The 21,318-nt window shown below is 49.2% G+C and overlaps 1 protein-coding gene across 4 annotated transcripts in view; it reads left to right on the top strand.

The window, feature by feature from the left end:
* The first annotated feature begins 1,969 nt into the window (after positions 1-1,969).
* The window catches only part of CDHR2 (cadherin related family member 2), a 44,947-nt gene continuing 25,598 nt past the window's right edge, over positions 1,970-21,318 (top strand). For 2 of the 4 annotated variants that reach the window (XM_006075541.3, XR_006553418.1), the window contains exons 1-3: positions 1,970-2,062; positions 17,012-17,078; positions 17,350-17,421. In XM_006075541.3, coding sequence (XP_006075603.2) covers positions 17,024-17,078; positions 17,350-17,421 — 127 coding nt within the window. In that variant the 5' untranslated portion in view covers positions 1,970-2,062; positions 17,012-17,023. Of the gene's footprint in view, positions 2,063-13,499; positions 13,533-17,011; positions 17,079-17,349; positions 17,422-17,766; positions 17,877-21,169; positions 21,256-21,318 lie in introns of those variants that run through there. The other 2 variants (XM_006075542.3, XM_025292971.2) reach the window with 2 other exon arrangements.

Raw genomic sequence — 21,318 nt, 5'->3', positions numbered from 1 at the left:
GGGGTTTGGGAAACAAACATTCTGTTAAAGTGTCTGTCATATCATAACTGCCTGATACATATATCTATTGAGTGTAAGTCAAGTGTGACTCCTGCCCACGAGGAGAAGGCCACCCAGGATGATGACGGGATAGTGGCATGTTGCTGGGCAAGCTACGGATTCAGTGCCCTGCGAGCTCAGACAACTGGTGGGCGGGGTCCATGCTGTGTTCCAGGCCCCATGCCAGGAACAGTATTTCAGTGATCTGGTTTTATCCTCACAAGAATCCTATGAAGTAAGTAATACTATTCTCTCCAAATTATGAATGCAGATGTCCAATAGCATGCTATGGGGAGAAGTGGGAACTCCAGGAGGCTTAACAGGGAGTTGGCCAAACCAGGTTCAAACTCTTCTCTCTCTTACCTTAACTCTGTCTGTGCCCCTTCCTTAGCACCTGGGTAGGGTGGTGTAGGGATGAGGAACTTCCTGCCTCAAGGGCACTATAATCAGGAAAGATTAATTCAACCAGACATAGCAGAAAAAGGAATGTATTGATTCTGTAACTGAAGAGTCTTGTGATGGCTTCAGGTGTGGGTATATCCAGGGGCTCGCATAAGTCATGAGGAATTCATCTGTCTCCATTTTTTGGTTCTGCTTTAACTCAGTCTTGGGTTATTTCTCAGTAGCCTTTTCCCTCATGGTAGTAAGACAGACAGCTGTTGGAAGTCACTTTCTCAGGCTTGGACATCCCAGCGGGGAGGAATGAGGTTCTTGTTCGTAACAGTTCCAACAAAAGTCTTTTATTTGAGTCTCATCAGTTCTATCTGACCCAATTTTGGTCACATGCCCAAACCCAAACCAGAAGCTCTGGCCAGAGAGGTGCTGTGCCTGGCCTCATCATACGCCCTCCATGGGGGTAAGGAGGGGTTAGGTGAGGAGGTTCCACAGAGGAAAACTGGGTCTTGTCACCAGAGAAGCCAGAAGAGCTGCTGGGCGGCCAGAACAGGGGGTGGATAGGAAGTGTGGAGGATGCCCTGCTGGGTGAGGAGACGTGGGGAGGGGTGAGGCAGGCCGGGAGAACTCTTCTCTCATCGAAGGCTTTGATGCTGTCGTCAGAGCCAGTTCCTGGCTTCTGGTCACTTCTCCTTTCTGAGCTCCATGATCCTTTTCTGCAGCACACCAGGCTCCCCTGTCCCCATCTCCCAGAGTTTGCTCAAATTCATGTCCACTGAGTTGGAGATAAAGCATACTGTGGGTGCTCAGTGAATTTGATTCTAGCTCCTCTCAAGAGGCACGACCTCCTCCCCCCAGGACTTTCCTGGAACTGAGAGCATATTTGCATCTCATGGTCTCTTTTGGTTGTTCCAGGCCTCACTGAATGCCCTTCCTGGCCTGAGTGTCTCCCTGGCCGCCCTCGCCTGCCTCTAGGGTAGGAGGACCCAGCCCCCCATGGTCCAGACACAGGCAGCCTGGCTGTGTGGCTCAGGGAAGGGAAGTGATTTAAAATCAGCTCCGGTGGGGTGGCGGGGGGTGGGGGTGGATGAACCCTGGGGGAGGGTGGGGGCCTCAAAGGAGGGCGCCCATCATGGTTGCCTTCACTGCTCTCTGAAGACCTCATGTTGGATTATCACACTGTTTTACTACTTCCCTCCCAGAACCTATTACCCTTCTCACCTCCCTCACAGGTCCTCTGCCACTGAAGGATCTTGTAGCAGGGAGGATATGGAGGGCCCAGATGTCACCTGCCTCCACACACAGGTGCCCCAGGGCCGGGGCCCGGTTCCTACCTCCTGTGGGCTCGGCTCTGCTGGGCGCTGGCTCTCGGGGCTTAGGCCTCTGGGCCTGGGAGCAGGGGGTCCTCGCCTCAGTCGTGCCCTTGTACCCCCTCTTCGGCTGTGGCCCGGTTCTCCTGAGTAGTCCTTCCCATCCCCAGAGGTGTGGTCTCTCTCAGGGTTAATGATTTCTCACGGGAGGTGGAGATGGTGCCAAAGTCTGCTGCCTGTGCCACTGCAGGCCCCAGACGGTGCCCACCTGGCCCCAGCGCACATCCGCTGCCTCCGGGGCCCCTCCTGGGGGTGCGCAGGTAGGGATGGCACAGCTTCTCTGCAGCAGGGGTGCGGGGTCTCCGGGCCAGGGGTATGGACCGAGTGGGGTCTCTGGGGCCGCGGTGAGCTTTGTGGGGGTCTCCCCCTCAGCTGGGTGGGGGCGCTGGGTGGAGGAAGCGAGCACTGGGGCCCAGGTGGGTGTACCTGGAGTGAGTCCCAGCCTGGCCACAGGGCCTTGGTGTCTTCTGCAGTGTAGAGCTAGTAATACCTATTCCCAAGGCCCTGATGGCCCCCTTTCCTTCCAAGGCCTTAGGCGATTTGGATCCAACAGGTTTCTTCTCAGGACAGAAGGGAGGCAGGTCCCCTAGAGGAGTGAGTTCAGCTGCCTCAGGCCCCTTTCATGGGAAGCTTGAGGGGTTGAAGACACGGTGGCTGAGCCAGGCAGCACTAGCGCTCAGGGAAGAAGGACTGGGCTCCAACTCCAACGGCTTGGGTTCAGATTCCAGTTCCCTCCTGACTTTGAGTGGCCTCCGTGACTCTTCTGGGCCTCAGTTTCCTCATCTGTAGAATGGGGATGGTTATAGTGCAGGAAAGACCCTGGAGAGCCCCAAGGAATTTGGCCTGTGATCAGTAACGAAGCTCGGTGCCACCTCAGCCGGACTAGGAAGTGTCCAGCCGTTACTCACTACAGACACCCTCCCCCCAAGCTCTGGCACATCCCCAGGCCCTGACACATCGCTTTGACCTGGGGAACCAGGTAGAGACTCAGCTGAGAGCTGGGCCGGGCCTGGGCCTCTTCAGGAACTGCCGGGTTGGGGCACCAGACAGAAAGCAGGGGCCTGGAAAACACTGAAATCCAAATGATGGAGACAGGCCGTGACCCCTGTGCGGACTCTGGTTCTTGTCCAAACCCTGTTTCTCAGGAAGGAGACTGAGGCAGGAGGATGAGGGCCGGTCTGGGGCCCGTGAACTGCGGCCATCAAAACTCAGGGCCATCTGATTCCATGTGTGTTTGCCAGGGAAGCAGCCTGGAGCTGGGGCAGGAGGGCCCCGGTGGCATCAAGTGGACCCCAGACCAAGGCTTGCCAGGGAATCCTGGTTTGGGAACCAGTCTGGGCCTAACTTCTGGGGCATCCCTCTCTGAGCTTCTCTGGACTATGATTTCCTCACCTGGACCCTGGAATGTTGATTGCTTACAGATGGGAAATATCTATGAGAAATAAACAAGAAGGCGAGAAAGCGAAAGTGGGAGTCTGCGGTCAGTTGGAGGTGGTGGTATGGCTGGTGGTGGAGCCAGCCCACAGGGATGGGCCTGTGGGCGAGGAGGCCACTTCCCTCTCTGGCCCTCCTGGAGGGCCCAGGCTGTCTTGGGTCCCCATTCCCAGTACCTCCAAATTCTAAAATGTCTTGGAGCTGTGGGCTGTTGAGAGCTGTTTGCCGCGGGGGTGGCTACGCCTCTTCCAACCCAACATGACTCCCAAGGGCCTGCACGTCTCAGAGGGTGGAGGCCAGAGTCACTCTAATTCTGCGTCCTCTGTGAACCCTTCTCAAGCACCTTTTGAGGGTAGGGGAAGGGGAGGAGTAGAGGGATGTCGGGGAGAGGGGTTGGGGGAAGAGAAGCTGTAATTTCTAGAATGTACCTAGTCCTATTTTTCAGAAGGCAAACTGAGAGGCAGAGAGGAGCAAAGCAGAGCCCTGGGCTCAGCTGTACAGGGACTGGGCCCTTGAAGAAGGCTGAGCCTCCTTCACTCTCAGGCTTCTGCCTGGGGCTGCCAAGCAAAGTTGAGGCCTGGGGAAGGGACTGGCCTGGACTCTGTTGGGTCCCCTCCCCAGTCAGGCCCTTGGGCGACTCCATTCACTTCTTTTTTTTTTTTAATTGAAGTATAGTATCTGCAATGTTGTATTAGTTTCAGGTATACAGCAAAGTGATTCAGTTATATATACATATATATCTTTATATGGGGCTTCCCTGGTGTCTGGGTGGTAAAGAACCCACCTGCTAGTACAGCAGCTGCAGGAGACACGGGTTCGATCCCTGGATCTGGAAGATTCCCCTGGAGAATGAAGTGGCAACCCATTCCAGTATTCTTGCCTGAAGAAGCCCCTGGACAGAGGAGCCTGGCAGGCCATAGTCCATTGGGTTGCAGAGTCAGACATGACTGAGCATGCATGCATACACACATATATGTAATCTTTTTCATATTCTTTTCCCTTATAGTTTTCACAGAATATGTGGGTATAATTCCCCGTGCTGTACAGCAGGTCCTTGTTGGTTATCTGTTTTGCTCCACTCACTTCCTGTTCATCTGTGCCTGCTCTGTCTCTTACTCCTGCTGGCTACCAGAAGCTTAGGGGCCAGTGCAGGGGCCGCCAACGCCTGTTCTTGGCTCCACACCTAACCTGGCCTTGGAGGATAGACAGAATCTGCACATATGCAGAAGATGGGGGAAGGTGTTCTGGGCGGAGGGAAGGGTATATGCAAATATCTGGAGGAGGGAAAACAGGTGTGGCCTGAGGATTGGATGCCTGGAGAGCAAGGGTGAATGGAGCCAGCGGCTGTGAGGCCCTGCTTGCTCGCCTGGCGCCTGGGGGAGAGACAGGAAGTGGGTTCCGCAGCCAGCGGGAGCCATGGCGGAGGCTTGAGCGTGGGAGTGGCTGTGCCAGTGACGCGGGAAGGCTCCCTGTTGGGGCAGGTTCAGCCTGTGCCTTCCCAGCTCACGCAGGCTCTGTGCATTTTTCTCAGGTGACCGAATCCAGGTTGTTAGAACTTTGGCCTCATGATGATCAGACGAGCGTGTGTCTATCATGAGCGTGTGTCTCCCATGACGAGGAGGAGGCAAGACTGCGTGAAACCCAGGGCCCTGGCATGGCAGGGAGAAGGAGCACTGGACCAGGGAGGCAGAGGGGTGGAGTGGCGTGTTGAGCAGGAGCCGGAGCCTCCCTGGGACTCAGGCCTAAAGGGCTTGACAGCCCTCTCTTCCCTCCCCAGGAACGAGGCAGGCTCAACTCAGGGGAAAGACTTTGTGCCTTACCCAAATGTAACAGGTCACACTGCTCTGAGGGTGGGTCACAGGCTTCTTGAGGGCCCGTGAGAATGGGAGGGGGTGTCAGAAGAAATTTTGATGAAAGATGAGTAAAGCTGGATGTGGGAAGGGGACGTGGGGGTGGAGTCTCAGGGACCCTGCAGAATGAAGCCCCTAATTAAGGCTGTTCTGCCTCTGCCTGGACCCCGGGGCTTTGCACAGGCCTGTGGGGAGGGCATGGCCGAAGGGAAAGAGAAAACCAGAAGCCTAGCAGAGGACAGCACGCAGGTCCTGCTCTGGGTTCTGATCCTGTTACTGAGTCACGTCCCTTCCTGTCTAGGACCGCGGTGTGCTAAGAACTCAGTGGTAATGAGAGCAAAGTTCTAGCCACATTGGCCATCCAGCCAGCTCCCTTCCCCTCAGGACTGGAGCCCAGGGCAGGAGTCTCTTCTAATTGCACTTCAACTTGGGTGAGGTGCACACTTACTGGCAAATGGTCTTGTGGCTCTGAGTTCACCTCTCAAGGAGGGCAATGGAGAGAGAAAAAGAGGTGAGGGGGTTAAGTCCAAGATCACACCCCCAAGGGGGTGCCGGGGCTAGCTTCTTCCGGGCAGGGTTAAGTGCCCTGAATTTTGCTCATACAATGGATGCTGGGAAACTGCCAGCATCACCAAAACCCTAATCTGTCTTCATCTCCTCTGTCAGCCCACCACCATCACCGCCACCAGCTCCAACCGCATCCCCCCGACCCCCGCATCACCACAAGGGTCACTGTTAAATCCATCCCCACCTCATCCCTACCACCATCACCACTTCTGTCCCCTCTGCCATCCCTGTCCCCAGCCAGCCCCCAGGCCACCTATTCCTCACCATGTGCGTCCATGCGCTGCTGCTGCTGCTAAGTTGCTTCAGTCGTGTCTGACTCTGTACGACCCTATGTACTGTAGCCCGCGAGGCTCCTCTGTCCATGGGATCCTCCAGGCAAGAATACTGGGGTATTGCCATGCCCTCCTGCAGGGGATCTTCCCCCCCCTCCAGGGATGGGATGGCTGTTATGTCCACCCTCACTGGCAGGCGGCTTCTTTACCACTAGTTCCACCCGGACCTGAGTCCCACCTCCATCATGCCAGCACCTCACATGGAATAATAATCTTTGTTTCGCTGATGACTGTGGCTCAGCACTCAAGATTCTGAGGACTGAGGGCTTATTAACTCCTCCCAAGAAACCAGGTCCATCTGCATTTCCCAACCTGGCTGAGCGTAACCCTGCTGTCCTGCACGTGGGTTGTCCCCAGCTATCATATTTGGGGACCTTGGCAAGCCAGGGGTTTTCACAGCTGCTTCCCCAGGGGCACTGGCTAGAGTTCCATTGCAGATAATGACCCAGAAATATAGTCCTTGGCATCATCCACAAGAACAGCCCTGCCCTGTTTTTGACGTCTACACTCAATCTCAGGGCATGGCCAGGGTTGGGGGCACAGAGGGAGACGGGAGCAGTTTCTGTGGTGACTGCATGGGGAGTAGCAGTCAGAAGGTGAAGATGGCCCCACAAGATGCAAAAGAAAGGATTTGCATTTGCCAAACACCTACTGTATGCCAGGCACTGAGCTGGCGTGTTCTACTGCCATTTACCTGCCCCCACCCAAATTACCACTTATTGGAGGTATCATTCCCATTCTACAGATGAAGAAACAAGCTCAGGGAAGCTCAGTGAACTGCTCAGCACAGCTGTGTAGCTTCTCAGTTCTGTAAGCACAACCAAGGCTCTTCACTCCTCTGAGCTTTACTTTCCCCATCTGTAAAGTGGGTATAATGGTTTCTACCCTGAAATGTTCTTGTGAGAATTAAACAGCACCCAGCCCAGGGTCTGGCACATCGTAGGTGTTCCTTTCGTGGCAACGTTTGCTGTTCATCACCGTGATGTCTAAAGGCTGCCAAACATTCTGCCAAGGGCTTGACCACATTTTTCTTAGCATTTGCTTGTGTTTCATGTGTAGGTTACTTCCGTTTTCCAAGGTTAGAAATCATCGCTTGTGAGGAACAACTTTTCTGCAAAAAGTTTCTCTATTTTAGGTTAGTTAGATTACTGGATGTAAGAGGGCAAATGTTTTAAAGATATTGAGTCCATAGCTGAACAGGGGTTTTCCTCTTGTGCTGGGATCTGGGGGGAAGGGGAGGGCTGCACCCTTCCCTCTGTGCACAGAAGAGACAGGGGCCTTGAGCTTGGAGAACTCTGTTTGAATCCCACTCACTCTTAGCTGTGAGATCCTCAGCGGATCAGTCTGAGCCCCAGTTTCTCTGTCTACCAAAGTAGATTAAATTATGTGACTTCCTAACATCCAGTCTCCATAATATATCTCTACTCTCACCCTTCCTCTCCAGCCCTGGGACACCATTTCAGTCCACTGGCCCACAGAAGCCAAAAGATCTTTAAGAGAAGTAAATGAGTCCTGTCACTCCCCTGCTCCCCTGGAACAAGCTTCTGTTTATCTTAGAATAAAACAAAACATGTCTTACAGGGCCCAGCATGATCTGGCCCCTGTCTCCTTCTCCAACCCCATCTCCCACCCTCTCCACTCTGTTCCTGTGCTCCACCCTCACAGTCCCTCTTTCAATTCCTGGGACATACCTCATTCTCATCTGCTCCGGGGCCATCTCTTGTATTATTCATACAACCTGGAAGAACCCTGTAACAGTGATCTCCCTATCCAAGTAACATGAATATTTATTGTAAACATTTCAAATAATACTACAAGGTTTAGAACAAAAACCAGCCTCTGAGTTGCTTTCAGTTCAGTCGCTCAGTCGTGTCCGACTCTGCCATCCCATGGACTGCAGCACGCCAGGCTTCCCTGTCCATCACCAACTCCCGGAGCTTACTCAAACTCATGTTTGTCAAGTCGGTGATGCCATATAACCATCTCATCCTCTGTCATCCCCTTCCCCTCCTGCCTTCAACCTTTCCCAGCATCAGGGTCTTTTCCAATGAGTCAGTTCTTTACATAAGGTGGTCAAAGTACAGAGCTTCAACTTCAGCATCAGTCCTTCACGCCAGTGAATATTCAGGATTGATGTCCTTTAGAATTGACTGGTTTGATTTCCTTGCAGTCCAAGGGATTCTCAAGAGTCTTCTCCAACACCACAGTTCAAAAGCATCAATTCTTCGGTGCTCAGTTTTCTTTATAATCCAACTTTCACATCCATACATGACTACTGGAAAACCCATAGCTTTGACTAGATGGACTTTTGTTGGGAAAGTAATGTCTCTGCTTTTTAATATTGTGTCTAGGTTGGTCATAGATTTTCTTACAAGGAGCAAGTGTCTTTTAATTTCATGGCTGCAGTCACCATCTGCAGTGATTTAGGAGCCCAAGAAAATAAAGTCTGTCACTGTTTCCATTGTTTCTCCATCTATTTGCCATGAAGTGATGGGACTGGATGTCATGATCTTGTTTGAATGTTGAGTTTTTAAGCCAACTTTTTCACTCTCCTTTTTGACTTTCATCAAGAGGCTGTTTGGTTCTTCTTCACTTTCTGCCATAAGGGTGGTGTCATCTGCATATCTGAGATTATTGATATTTCTCCTGGCAATCTTGATTTCAGCTTGTGCTTCACCCAGCCCAGCATTTCTCATGATATACTCTGCATATAAGTTAAATAATCAGGGTGACAACATACAGCCCTGATGTACTTACTCCTTTCCCAATTTGGATCCAGTCCGTTGTTCCATGTCTGGTTCTAACTGTTGCTTCTTGAGCTGCATACAGATTTCTCAGGAGGCAGATAAGGTGGTCTGGTATTCCCACCTCTTTAAGAATTTTCCACAGTTTGTTGTGATCCACACAGTCAAAGGCTTTGGCATAGTCAATAAAGCAGAAATAGATGTTTTTCTGGAACTCTCTTGCTTTTTCCATGATCCAGAGGATGTTGGCAATTTGATCTCTGGTTCCTCTGCCTTTTCTAAATCCAACTTGTACCTCTGAAAGTTTTTAGTTCACGTACTGTTGAAGCCTAGCTTGGAGAATTTTGAGCATTACTTTGATAGTGTGTGAGATGAGTGCAACTGTGCAGTAGCTTGAACATACTCTGGCCTTGCCTTTCTTTGGGATTGGAATGAAAACTGACCTTTTCCAGGCCTGTGGCCACTGCTGAGTTTTCCAGATTTGCTGGCGTATTGAGTGCAACACTTTCACAGCATCATCTTTCAGGATTTGAAATAGCTCAACTGGAATTCCATCACCTCCACTAACTTTGTTCATAGTGATGCTTCCTAAGGCCCACTTGACTTCACATTTCAGGATGCTTTATTTCCACATTTTTGTTTGATTTGGTTTGGATTTTTCAGTGTCTGGGTTTTTTTAGCAGGTTTCCATAATTTGATGTGCTTGCTTGTTTCCATGGTGTAAATACTTCCATCCCTGATGATTTCAAGCTGCGACATAATCCCAATCAGTTTGCAAAATTCCTGAAAAGATGGCAGTTTTCAGTACAGCACCCTGGCTCTAACTAAGAAGGAGACTCTACAAAGTCGACTGGGGACCTGTGGGACTTGCTTCCTGGATGTGGAAGGATCCAACAGAGGCCCCACATTTCAGAATCTGTAGGGGTTTTCTCTTAGGTGGGTCAGCTCTCTCTAATTTTTTATTTCTGGTTGTTGGGGGAGAGGTCATATTGGTCAGTGCTCTTGGGATTGATTGGGGGAAAGGAGCTGAGGGAGTCACCATTTAGAGTGTGGTCTTTCACTTAACGCCCTGTCTTGCTATGGTGCCCCTATCTCCACCAGGCCAAGGGTCCCTGAATCCAGATCTGTCTGATTCAAGCTCCCCAGGAAGCAGCCTCCTTGCGCTCTAGGGTGGGGATGAGGAAATAATGTTTGGAATCTAATTGATTCTTGTGCAGCGAGTCTCCTGCCTCCAGGCCACTCCACACCTCTGCTTCTGAGGGTCCTAAGCTTCCATCCTGCAGGCTTGCTGTGGTTTTGAGCTTGTTTCCTGGGCTTCCCTGGTGGCACAGACAGTAAAGACTCCACCTGCAATGCAGGAGACCTGGGTTCAATCCCTGGGCTGGGAAGATCCCCTGGAGAAGGAAATGGCACCCTTCTCCAGTATTCTTGCCTGGAGAATTCCATGGACAGAGGAGCATGGGGGTCTCCAGGCCATAGTGTTGAAAAGTGTCAGACATAACTGAGCGACTTTCACTTCACTGCCTGTGGGTGCTCCTTACCCCCATCCTTACTCTGGTGTGAACCATCATTAGCTTGATAAGGTGATCATCTCTCATCAATTCATTCCAATTCTAAACTCTTTACCTACATTTTAGTGGGGTTTCAAGAGGAAGGACGGTGTTGAACTGTCAGTGTTTAACAGGAACCTCCCTCCACCATGCCTCATACAACATCTCTTCTCACCCCTCATATCTCTGCTGACTCTTCACCTCCTCAGAGACTCCACCCGATGTGTTCCCATTATCTGCTCCTGCAAAACAAGCCACACCAAGGCTCACTGGCAAACAGCAACAACAGTCATTTATTATGCTGAGGAATCTGCCATTTGGACAGGGCTCAGCAGGGATGGCTCATGGAGGAGGAGGGACCATTTCAGGGTGGTTCACTTGCATGGCTTGCTTACGTAGATGGGCTTTGCCTGTCAGCTGGAGCTTGAAGGGCCTGTGGGCCAGGTGCTTTGCTTCCTCTCCACATGAACCTCTTCAAGGAGCTGCTTGGGATCCTGTACAGCATGGCTGCTGAGTCCCAAGAGTGAGTGTTCCAAGAGGCAGGAAGGGGAAACTCCCAATATCATGAGACCTGGGTCTGGAAACTGGCACAATAGAATCAATATTCTATTGATTAGTCAGTGAACCTGCCCAGATGTCTTAATCATAAAACACGTAGGATTTTTATTTTTTTAATTGAGATATAGTTGATGTATGATATTATATGTTTCAGGTATACAACATAGTAATTCATAATCTTTAAAGGTTATATTCCATTTGTAGCTATTAAAAAATGTTGGCTATATTCCCTGTATTGTACAATATATCCTTTTACCTTATTCATTTTCTACCTAGTAGTTTGTACTTAATCCACTACCCTTTTCTTGCCCCTCCCCTTACCTGTCCCCACTGGTAAACACTAGTTTGGTCCCTGTATCTGTTTCTTTTTTGTTATATTCACTAGTTTGTTTTATTTTTTAAATTCTATATCATATAGTGTTTGTCTTTCTCTGTCTGACATTTCACTTAGTACAATACCCTCCAAGTCCACCCATGTTATTGCAAATGGCAAGTTTTCATTATTTTTTATGGCTGAATAGTATTCCACATATATACATGCCACATCTTCTTTATTCATTCATCTGTGGTTTGTTGATGGACAGTTAGGTTGCTTCCATATTTTGGCAATTGTAAGTGATACTGCTGTGAACATTGGGTTGCATTTGTCTTTTTGAATTAGTGTTCATTTTTTCAGATATATCCTCAGGAGTAGAATTTCTCGATCATATGGTAGTTCTATTTTTAATTTTTTGAGAAACCTCCATGCTGTACTCCATAATGGCTGCACCAATTTACATTCCCGCCAACAGTGTACAAGGGTTCCCTTTTCTCCGCATTCTCACCAACATTTGTTATTTGTGTTCTTCGTGACGATAGCTGTTCTGACAGCTGTGAAGTGATATCTCATCGTGGCTTTAATTTGCATTAATCTGATGATGCTCAACACGGAACATCTTTCCGTGTGCCTGTTGGCCATCTGTATGTCTTCTTTGGAAAAATGTCTATTCTCATCTTCTGCCCATTCTTTGTTGTTGTTTTTTTTTTATATTAAGTTGTGTGAACTGTTTATGTATTTTGGATACTAAGCCATCGTCAGTCACATCATTTACAAATATTTTCTCCTATTCCTTACTTTGTCTTTTCTTTTTGTCTTTCCTTTTCTGTACAAAAGCTTTTAAGTTTAATTAGGTCCTGTTTGTTTATTTTTACTTTTGTTTCCTTTACTTTAGGAGACAGATCCAAAAAATATTGCTACAATTTATGTCAAAGAGTGTTCTGCCTATGTTTTTTACAAGGAGGTTTATGATTTCCAGTCTTGCATTTAGGTCTTTAATCCATTTTGAGTTTATTTTATATATATGGTGTGAGAATTTTCTAATTTCATTCTTCACATGTACCTATCCAATTTTCCCAGTGCTGGTTATTGAACAGACTGTCTTTTTTCTATTGTATATTCTTGTGGGACTTTTCTTTCTTGGCTGTGCTGCATGGCTTGTGGCAATTTAGTTCCCTGGGCAGGAAATGAACCCAGGGCTTCGGCAGTGAAAGCTTGGCATCCTAACCATTGAACTGCCAGGTAATTTCCTGAGAGTTTTAATTTATGCAGATGATGGAGTGATGACCTGGAGAAGCTAAACCCATTGAAGGAAGATTTTATTACTCACTGTTTCCTAGAGGAAAGGGGCTGCCAGACGATGCTGGGCCACTTGGGGAAGCCCCAGGGTTAGCCAGGAGGCAGGAGGGGCCAGGGGAGAGCAGGGCTCAGAGCGCTTACTGCGTTTTCCATGGGAAGGAAGCTGTAGGTTAACCAGCTACAGAGGCTCAAGATTGGACAGTTTGACTAATTTTGGCAGCTCATAGGAGTCACCCTTAGTCATCTAGTACCTGGCGCTGGGGAGATTTAAAGCCCCAGGAATATTGGCTTGGTGTGTGAGAGTTGATAAAGGTGGCAGTTGGGAGTACAGGCTTTGAATTTGTTGGTTTATATGCAGGCAAATCATTTGTTACCTCTAGGAGTTACCTAGCCCTGAGATGGGCAGGCAGCCTCTCCCAGATCAGCAAGGCCTCTGAGATGTCAAATCATAAAATACAGAAAAAAAAAAAACCACCATGAATGCATCATACTCAAGTGGAGCCGTTCTCAACTACTGCTAGGAGGAATGTTAAAAAGTCTACAGCCCAATTGATCTGCCAGACCACCTAAAGTCGTGTCCCTTTACTGTACCCTCACAATGCCTGAATTCTCTTCCTTCATAGCACTTAATGCAGTAAACAATTAGACAATATTTTCCTTGCTTGTTTGAAATTGAAAGTGCTAGTCAGACTCTTAGTAACCCCATAGACTGTAGCCCGCCAGTCTCCTCTGTCCATGGAATTCTCCAGGCAAGAATACCGGAGCGGATTGCCATTCCTTTCTCCAGGGGCTCTTCCCAACCCAGGGAATGAACCCAGACCTCCTGCATTGCAGGCAAGTGCCTTACCATCTGAGCTACCAGGGAAGCCTTGACTGTTACACTCCCCACTGTATACCCAGTGCTGAGAACAAGATCTGGCACATAGTGGATCTGGGACAGCCAATAAGTATTTGTTAGGGGAATGAATGGATAGATCAGGGTACTCAGCACATAGTAGGTGCACCGGAATGTCAGCATATTTTTTTTTTTTCATGTGGCTGTGTCAGGTCTCAATCGCGGCACGTGGGATCTTTGTTGAGGTATGTAAGATCCTTCCTTGTGGTGAATGGGCTCTCTATTGTGGCATGTGGCCTCCAGACTGCATGGGCTCAGTTGCTCCATGGCATGTGGTCTTAGTTCCCCAATCAGAGATCGAACCCATGTGCCCTGCTTTGGAGGGTAGATTCTCACTCTGTTTCTTTTATTAACTAATTAATTAATTTTTGGCTGCATTGGGTCTTCATTGCTGCGTGGGCTTTCTCTAGTTGTGGCAAGCAGGGGCTAAGCTTTGTTGCAGTGCGCTGGCTTCTCATCGTGATAGCTTCTCTTGTTGCAGAACTTGGGCTCTGACGCACAGGCTCAGTAGTTCTGACACATGGACTTAGTTGCTCTGCAACATGTGGGACCCTCCAAGACCAGGGATTGAACCAGTGTCCCCTGCATTGGCAAGTGGATTCTTCACCACTGGACCACTAAGGAAGTCCTGTTAGCAGATATTTAAAATTACCAACCCTGTCCATGCCTCAGCAGGTCTGGGCAAAGTGGGGGCAAAGATAGCTCTGTGTTAAAGGGGGAAGGCTCAGGCTGGAACTGGATGGCAGGTTGCAGCAAGCCAAGCCCAGAAGAAAGTAGCCAGATTGGAGCCAGGGTCCCTCTGGCTGTCTCAGGGCTATTGACTGAGAGGGGCTTATGAAGTGACCAAGGCTGGCCAGGGCAGAATATGAGGTGTGCCTTTATTCCTCCATGATAATAAGAAAAAAAAATTGCTGACGTTTTTGGCTCATTTACTTTGAGTCAGGCACAGTGGAAGCCTCCCACAGACCCTGTACTGGAGGTGCTACTATTATTCCCAGCTTACAGACAGGGGAGCTGAGGCCCAGAAAGGTTAAGTTACTTGCCCAAGATTGCATTGAATTTGCACCCAAGTTCTCTAGCCTATATGCTTACGTCTCACACCTGGCCCCCTCTCTCAGATGTGTTCCACGTCAGGCCACCGGGGTTACAGTGATTCACAGGCACACTCTTTCATTCTATTCAGAAATGCCCTCTGAGCTTGCTGTGGGCTCATCCCTGGGCTCGGTCCTGGGATCAGAGAGATGAATCAGACCTGGACCTTACCTTCACATCTCTCCTGGTCTGAAAGGGAGAGGCTGATCTGCAAAAAGATAATGGGCCCTGAGAGCCACAGAGTTCAGGCTGGGATCTGAGCAGCACCTCGTGCGGTCTCTGAGCTGGAATAGGAATTCAGCCCCTCCCTGGAACATTGCAGGAGTGTCCGGAGGAACATAATCTTGGAACTGCTCACCAGGGAGGACCAGGCAGTAAGGAAAGGGAGGGCATTCCAGAAAAAGGACACTTCATATGCAGAGTGAGGGAAAGCAGAGTGGGCTCTGTAGGGAGAGGTGTGAGGGAGGGAGGCAGGGCATGGCTAGAGAGGAAGCTGGGGGCGGGGTGAGGGGGGCAGGGAGGGCAGTGGCGGCAGGGCTCAGGGTGTGGATGGTCCCGGGGAAGCCTTTTTGTACAGTTTGCCAAAAGGAGCCATTGTAAGGTTTGGAGCAGGCGAGGGAGGTGATTAGAGGAAGTGAGGAGGGATAATTTTGGTTGAGAGGACTGGATTAAAGAGAAGGAAGGGAAGGAGCCCTTGAGGAGGGCTGAGCCGGGGAGAGAAGAAGCCTGCTGTAGGATGGAGAATAAATGTAAGAGTTGCAGGAATTGGATTGAATGCAGGGCATTCAGGAGAGGGGGCATCAAGGGTGATGGGGAAGTGGGTGTCCCTGGGTGGGAACTCAGAAGGAGGGTTGGGCGGTGGGAGGGAGAGGCCTTCTGGTTTCTGGTCAAGGTTCAGCTTTGGAAGCCCTTCTGCCCCCCACGGAGGGCCCGTCATATGGAGTCCACTGTGGGTCCAGGTCCTTCCCTCTTGGTTCTCCCAGAGCTTTGGAGCCAGGCTCCTCTGGAAAATGGCAGGCCACTGGCCTCAGCCGCACTGGGGCAGGACAGGGAGCTGCCTGGGACCCAGTTAGGGTGACTGACAATGACTGTGTTCTTTGGTGTACTTTTATTTTTATTTATTTATTTTTAGGGCTTCCCAGGTGGCCCTAATGGTACAGAACCCTCCTGACACTGCAGGAGATGCAAGAGATGTGGGTTTGACCCCTGGGTTGGGAAGATCCCCTGGAGGAGGGCACGGCAACCCACTCCAGTATTCTTGCCTGGAGAATCCCCATGGACAGGAGACTGGCAGGGCACAGTCCACTGGGTCACACAGAGTCAGACACGACTGAAGTGACTTAGCACACACGCACGCATTTAATTTTAATTGAAAGATAATTGCTTTACAGTATTGCATCGATTTCTACCAAACATCACCATGAATCAGCCATAGTTTTGTGCACTTTACAGCTTCAATTTATCTTTGAAAAGTTCACGTATTCACTTAGCACACAATTCAAAAGGCACAAAAGGCTATACAGTACGATGTCCTGTTTTATGGAATAATTACACAGATGCAGGCATGCAGCACACTTTCTTGACAGAGAGCAAGAAACATCTGTGGAACTATCTTGCTCTCCCTTGGCTTTGGTATCCATCATCTTTTGGGATGAAAGAACCTTGGCATTTCAGGTGTCTCTTGATGATAGTGAATCCAAGTCCCCCTCTTCCTGGACGAAGGACAGCTTCATCAACATAAGGCGACCAAGAAGACTGGGCCAGGCAGAGTCTTCCAATGGTCCCTGCCCAGCTCTCAGTCAGCAAGAGGAGCACAGAGTCCTTCCCATACTGACTTGACCCGGGACCCCTTCTGCTATGGGGCATCGTCCAGGGCTGGGGCTCCGTGGAGCACACTTTGAGAAAGGATGCCAAGGCAGCTATTTATTTTGTCAGCAAGTAGGACAAAGGACCCTGCCCACCCAGAGAGTCTCTGGATGGTCCTGGACAAGTCACAGGGCCTCTCTAGGCCCCTGATTTTGAAGGACACTATTAGCTTGGAGAGTCGGACATGACTGAAGCGACTTAGCAGCAGCAGCAGCAGCATTAGCTTGGACACTTCAAATAGGCAAGGCAGTGTAGTGGTTGAGGGAATGGATTCTGGAGTCCAAAAGACCTGTGTTCAGAGCACGGTCTGACGCTGACTCTGTGTGGCCTCAGGCAAGCCCCCTCCTCTCTCAGACTTGGTTCTTTAGCAGTCACTTTGTCAGTTGTAGCAATAAGGAGATTATGCGTCCAATATACCTGGGGCCATGCCTGCTACACAGTGGGTCCTGAACTCTGGGGTCAAGTTCAGGCTCAGTCTCAGGCTGAAGCTCTAGACCAGGCTCAGCTACCCTGCCCTCCCTCTCATGCCACACCCCCACTTTCCCTCCCAGGGCACATCTGGCAAATGGGCAGCATTTGATAGGGGCCTGGGGGAGAACCTTGAGTGATGGTGATGAGTGGGCCAGGGCTGGACCCACAGACAAGGCTCCACCAGAGGAGGGAGGACTGGGTTCCAGTGTCCCTTTCCTGACGTCTCTTCCCGCAGGTCCCTCCAGACATGATGGGGTGGCCGTGGCTGTCCTGCCTCTTGCTTCCTGCCCTTGTGGTGTCTGGTAGGTACCTCCCCTCTCCCATCAGCACTAACCTGGGGGCCCTCAGCAGAACCCTCCAGAAGGGCGGGCTGCTGCTCCATCAGCAAAAACCTAGCTGCTACGGCCCAGCTCTATGCTTGGCTGCCCTGGGGAGGCCTGGGGAGGAATCCAGCCCCAGACTGGTGAGCTGGGCTGAAGGCTGGCCTGGGACTGGTACGGGCTCCCGTGGGGGTAGATGGGATTCAGTCTTTCCAGAGGTGTCCAGATGTTCCCGCACCCCGTGTCCCTGCAGTGGCAGCCAACACGGCCCCAATGTTCGCATCCAACATGTCGATGGTGAGCCTGCCTGAAGATCTGCCAGTGGGTGAGTACAAGTTCCTGTGCCCAGATCATGCCAAACCCTCACCCATAAGAGGGCCCAGGGGTCTCCTGTGGGCTTGCTCCCCATCCCTGCAGCTCCACAGCACCTCATGGCCCAAAGATGTTTCCAGAAGTTTCTTCTTTTCAGCTTTTTGGTCAAAGACCCTCACACAGCATCAAATAATTAAGACCCACCCAAGAGAACACCCCTCCTGTTTCCCATCTCTTTCAGGCTTTCTGATTTTCCCAGGGAGAAAGTATCCATTCGGTACCATTATTTTTCTTCTGTCTCTCTCACTTGCTCATCTCTCTCCATCCCTTGCTATTTTTTTTTTTTTTTCTTAAACAGACAGAGAGAAGACTTGAGGCTCAGCGCCTTTCATGGACACATCTCATCAGAAGTCGACACCTTTGCTTTGCTTTTGTTGTCTTTGTACAGATACCTTCCATCTGTGGCGAGTGAGACAGGTTTTCCATGTACAGTAACAATCAAAAGTTCACTTCTAAAATAAATGTATTTATGTAAAATAGTAAGTCAATTAAAAGAAGGGTCATAAATAACGAGACATGGTTGGTAGTAAAGATCTTGGCAGTGCACAGGAGTGAATGACGTTCACAAAGCATTGTTTTGGATGAAGCCACAGGGACTGGATGCCAAATTCCCAGCAGGCAGGATGGGGGTTGAAGAAGCTGAAAGGATGGATGGCTGTATTCACTGGGATATAGGGTCAGCTGAGCAGAAAGTGTTAGCCGTTCAGTCGTGTATGACTCTTTGTGATCCACGGACTGCAACCCCCCAGGCTCCTCTGTCCATGGAATTCTCCAAGGCAAGAATACTGAAGTGGGTAGCCATTCCCTTCTCCAGGGGACCCTCCCAATGCAGGGATTGAACCCAGGTCCTCTGCACTGCACGCAGGTTCTTTACTGTCTGAGCCACCAGGGAAGCCCTAGTTGCACATAACAGACCCCAAATAATAGAAGTATAAACAAGGTCAATATTTACTATTCTCTTACATAGTTTCCGAGAGCAGTGAGTTCAGGGCTGTTGGAGGGTCTGTTCAGTCAAGCTGGCTCTTGCTCTCTGCTTTGGGTGTCAGGGACCCTCCTTCCATTTCTAGGTTCTGCCTCCCCTGTGGCATGGACTTCATCCACAGGGTCCCAGATGGCTAGTGTCACACCCTATTCCAGTGAGAACTTGGGGGAGGAAAGGGCCAGGAAGGCTCACTTCTTTCTCCTAAGGACAGGCCTCCAGATTTCACACACGTTACTTCTGCTCACATCTCATTGGCCAGAACTTAGCTTCATGCCCCAGCTGAAAGGCAACTGGAGAAATGAGGGCTTTGTTATTTTAGTTACCCATGTGCCCAGCTCAAAATCTGGGGTTCTATTAGTCTGAGAGAAAAGGGGATTTCTCTTTGAATATTGGGGGACAATTGAGTCTTTGTTGCAGTGCCAGATATCTAAATCTACCAGATGACACAAGAGATGGCATCAGGGAGGCTGAAATCCAGAGTCTGCCTTGGGATCCAGAAGCCCAGGTCTGGGTACACGAAGAAAGGGTGGGTGATGGGCTTAGCAGCCACAAAGGCTACATCCATTTGCATGTGGTTGTCAGGACAGCATAAGGGTTATATTAATAGAGATTTAGAGGCCAAGATGAGAGAGGTGATAGTCTCATTAAATCCCGAGATGGCATAATCCTCCCTGGAGGACTGGCTGAGGTTAAACTATCTGATATCTATGAATGCAACAGAGAAGTAGTATATACGTGTTAATGATATTTTACATATGTTTTCATAGCTGTTTAGTCATGGATAAACATACACACACACACACACACCCTTCCAAACAAATGTCACAAATACATGTAATCTAAATGCCCTCATGATCTCCATTCTCTTGGGTAACCCTTTAAAATCAAGTATGATCTCCGCCAGACCAAATGAGGGTCTTTTTTAAAGATATAATTTACTTATGTATATATTTTGGTTGTGCTGGGTCTCTGTAGCTGCATGCAGGCTTTCTCTAGTTGTGGCAAGAGTGGGCTACTCTTCATTGTGGAGTTCAGGCTTCTCACTGTGGAGCTTCTCTTGTTGCGGAGCACAGGCTCTGGGCACACAGGCTGCAGCAGTTGGAGCAGGCTGGCTCAATAGTTGTGGCTTACAAGCTTAGTTGCCCCCTGGAGTGTGGCCTGTTCCCAGACCAAGGATCAAACCTGTGTCCCCTATTAGCAGGCAGATTCTTGTCCACTGTACCACCAGGGAAGTCCAAGGGTCTTTTCGTCTGTAACCCCGGGGCCCCTCTCTGGGCTTTCTTAAACCAAAGGGCAATTTTTTCCTTTCTGAGATGAATTCCATGGTTCTCTAGGGATGAGAAAGCATTTTCAGTCAGGTTTTAAAAAAATGTTGTTTAGACCTTTTATTTTGAAGTATAGTATATGTAAATGTACAGGGAAGTACACTGAATTACCACATGTAAATCCCTGGTGGCTCAGATGGTGAAGAATCTGCCTGCAATGCGGGAGACCAAGTTCGACCCCTGTGTTGAGAAGATTCCCTGGAGGAGGGCATGGCAACCCACCCCAGTATTCTTGCCTGGAGAATCCCCCATGGACAGAGGAACCTGATGGGCTACTGTCCATGGGGTTGCAAAGAGTTGGACACGACTCAGCCACTTTCACTTCAACTGCCAGGAACACCTACACCTCAACCCCTCTCTCCCCTTCTAGTCACTCTCCATCCTGTATAAGACCTGTTTTCCTGACACTAACACTGTTTAATAGTTTAGTTTTGTCAGGCAAACTCTTTTTTTTTATCCAGACTTTAAAAAATACATTGTATTTTAAATATCAAATTCAACTTAATGACAGAGACCTAATATATGTCTTTTATTTCTATAGCTCTTATTATCTGTTACATTTGACTTTTTTCAGACAGACTTTTAGAAAAGCATTTTCTCCCTGATCCATCTTTCTGTGACCATGGACACGTGTACAGAGAAAAATTTATACACACCCACTCACCTCCCATATTTCCTTGAATATAAGAGCCATGTCAGTTTACATCTTGACATTTCTGAGTCAGGATGTATCTTATGTTTGAGATAGTCACTTACCACAGAATGACTCCCCACCCTCACCCCAGCATGCATTAAATTAACAGTGTGTCTCATGGCAGAGGAAACACAACATAGACACCAACATTTTTCTAGCTCGATGGTCTTCCTGGAGGAGGGGGCCTGGGTGGGGAGAGACCAAGCTTTCCAAGGAGTTTCTGGAAGAGGCAAGACTGATCAAAGAAGAGCAGGCTCCAGGTGTGTGGCCCAGACTGTCCCTGAAGGGCCATCGTGGGCAAGAGGGAGCAAGCTGGTTCCCTGGAACACTAAGGCTGCAGGCTGACCCCACCATCATGTCACCATTCTAGCATTTTTGCCTTTGTGGGCCTCTTCCATAATTAAAAAGAACAAGATATAATTGACATACAACATGATATTAGCTTCAGGTGTACAACATACTGATATATTTGTATATATTTCAAAATAATTACCCCAATAAGTCTAGCTAATATGTGTTATCACACATAGTTACAGAATATTTTTCCCTTGCTGTGAGAAATTTTAAGACCTACTCTCTCAGCAATTTTCAAATACAGTATTATTAATTATAGTCACCATGCTTATACATGTACATTATATCCCCAGGATTTATTTATTTTATGACTGAAAATTTGTACCTTTTGACCCTCTTCACCCAGTGTTCAGTCTCCTCACCCCACGCCTGGGAACCACCAATCTGCTCTCTGAATCAGTGAACTTGGATTTCTGTTTTCAGATCCCGCGTGTGAGTGAGATCATCATATAATATTTGTCTTTCTCTGACTTATTTCTTTTAGCTGAATGCCCT

Source organism: Bubalus bubalis, chromosome 9, assembly GCF_019923935.1.
Source record: "Bubalus bubalis isolate 160015118507 breed Murrah chromosome 9, NDDB_SH_1, whole genome shotgun sequence".
NCBI classification, from domain to species: domain Eukaryota; kingdom Metazoa; phylum Chordata; class Mammalia; order Artiodactyla; family Bovidae; genus Bubalus; species Bubalus bubalis.
This window is presented reverse-complemented; position numbering and strand designations above follow the sequence as displayed.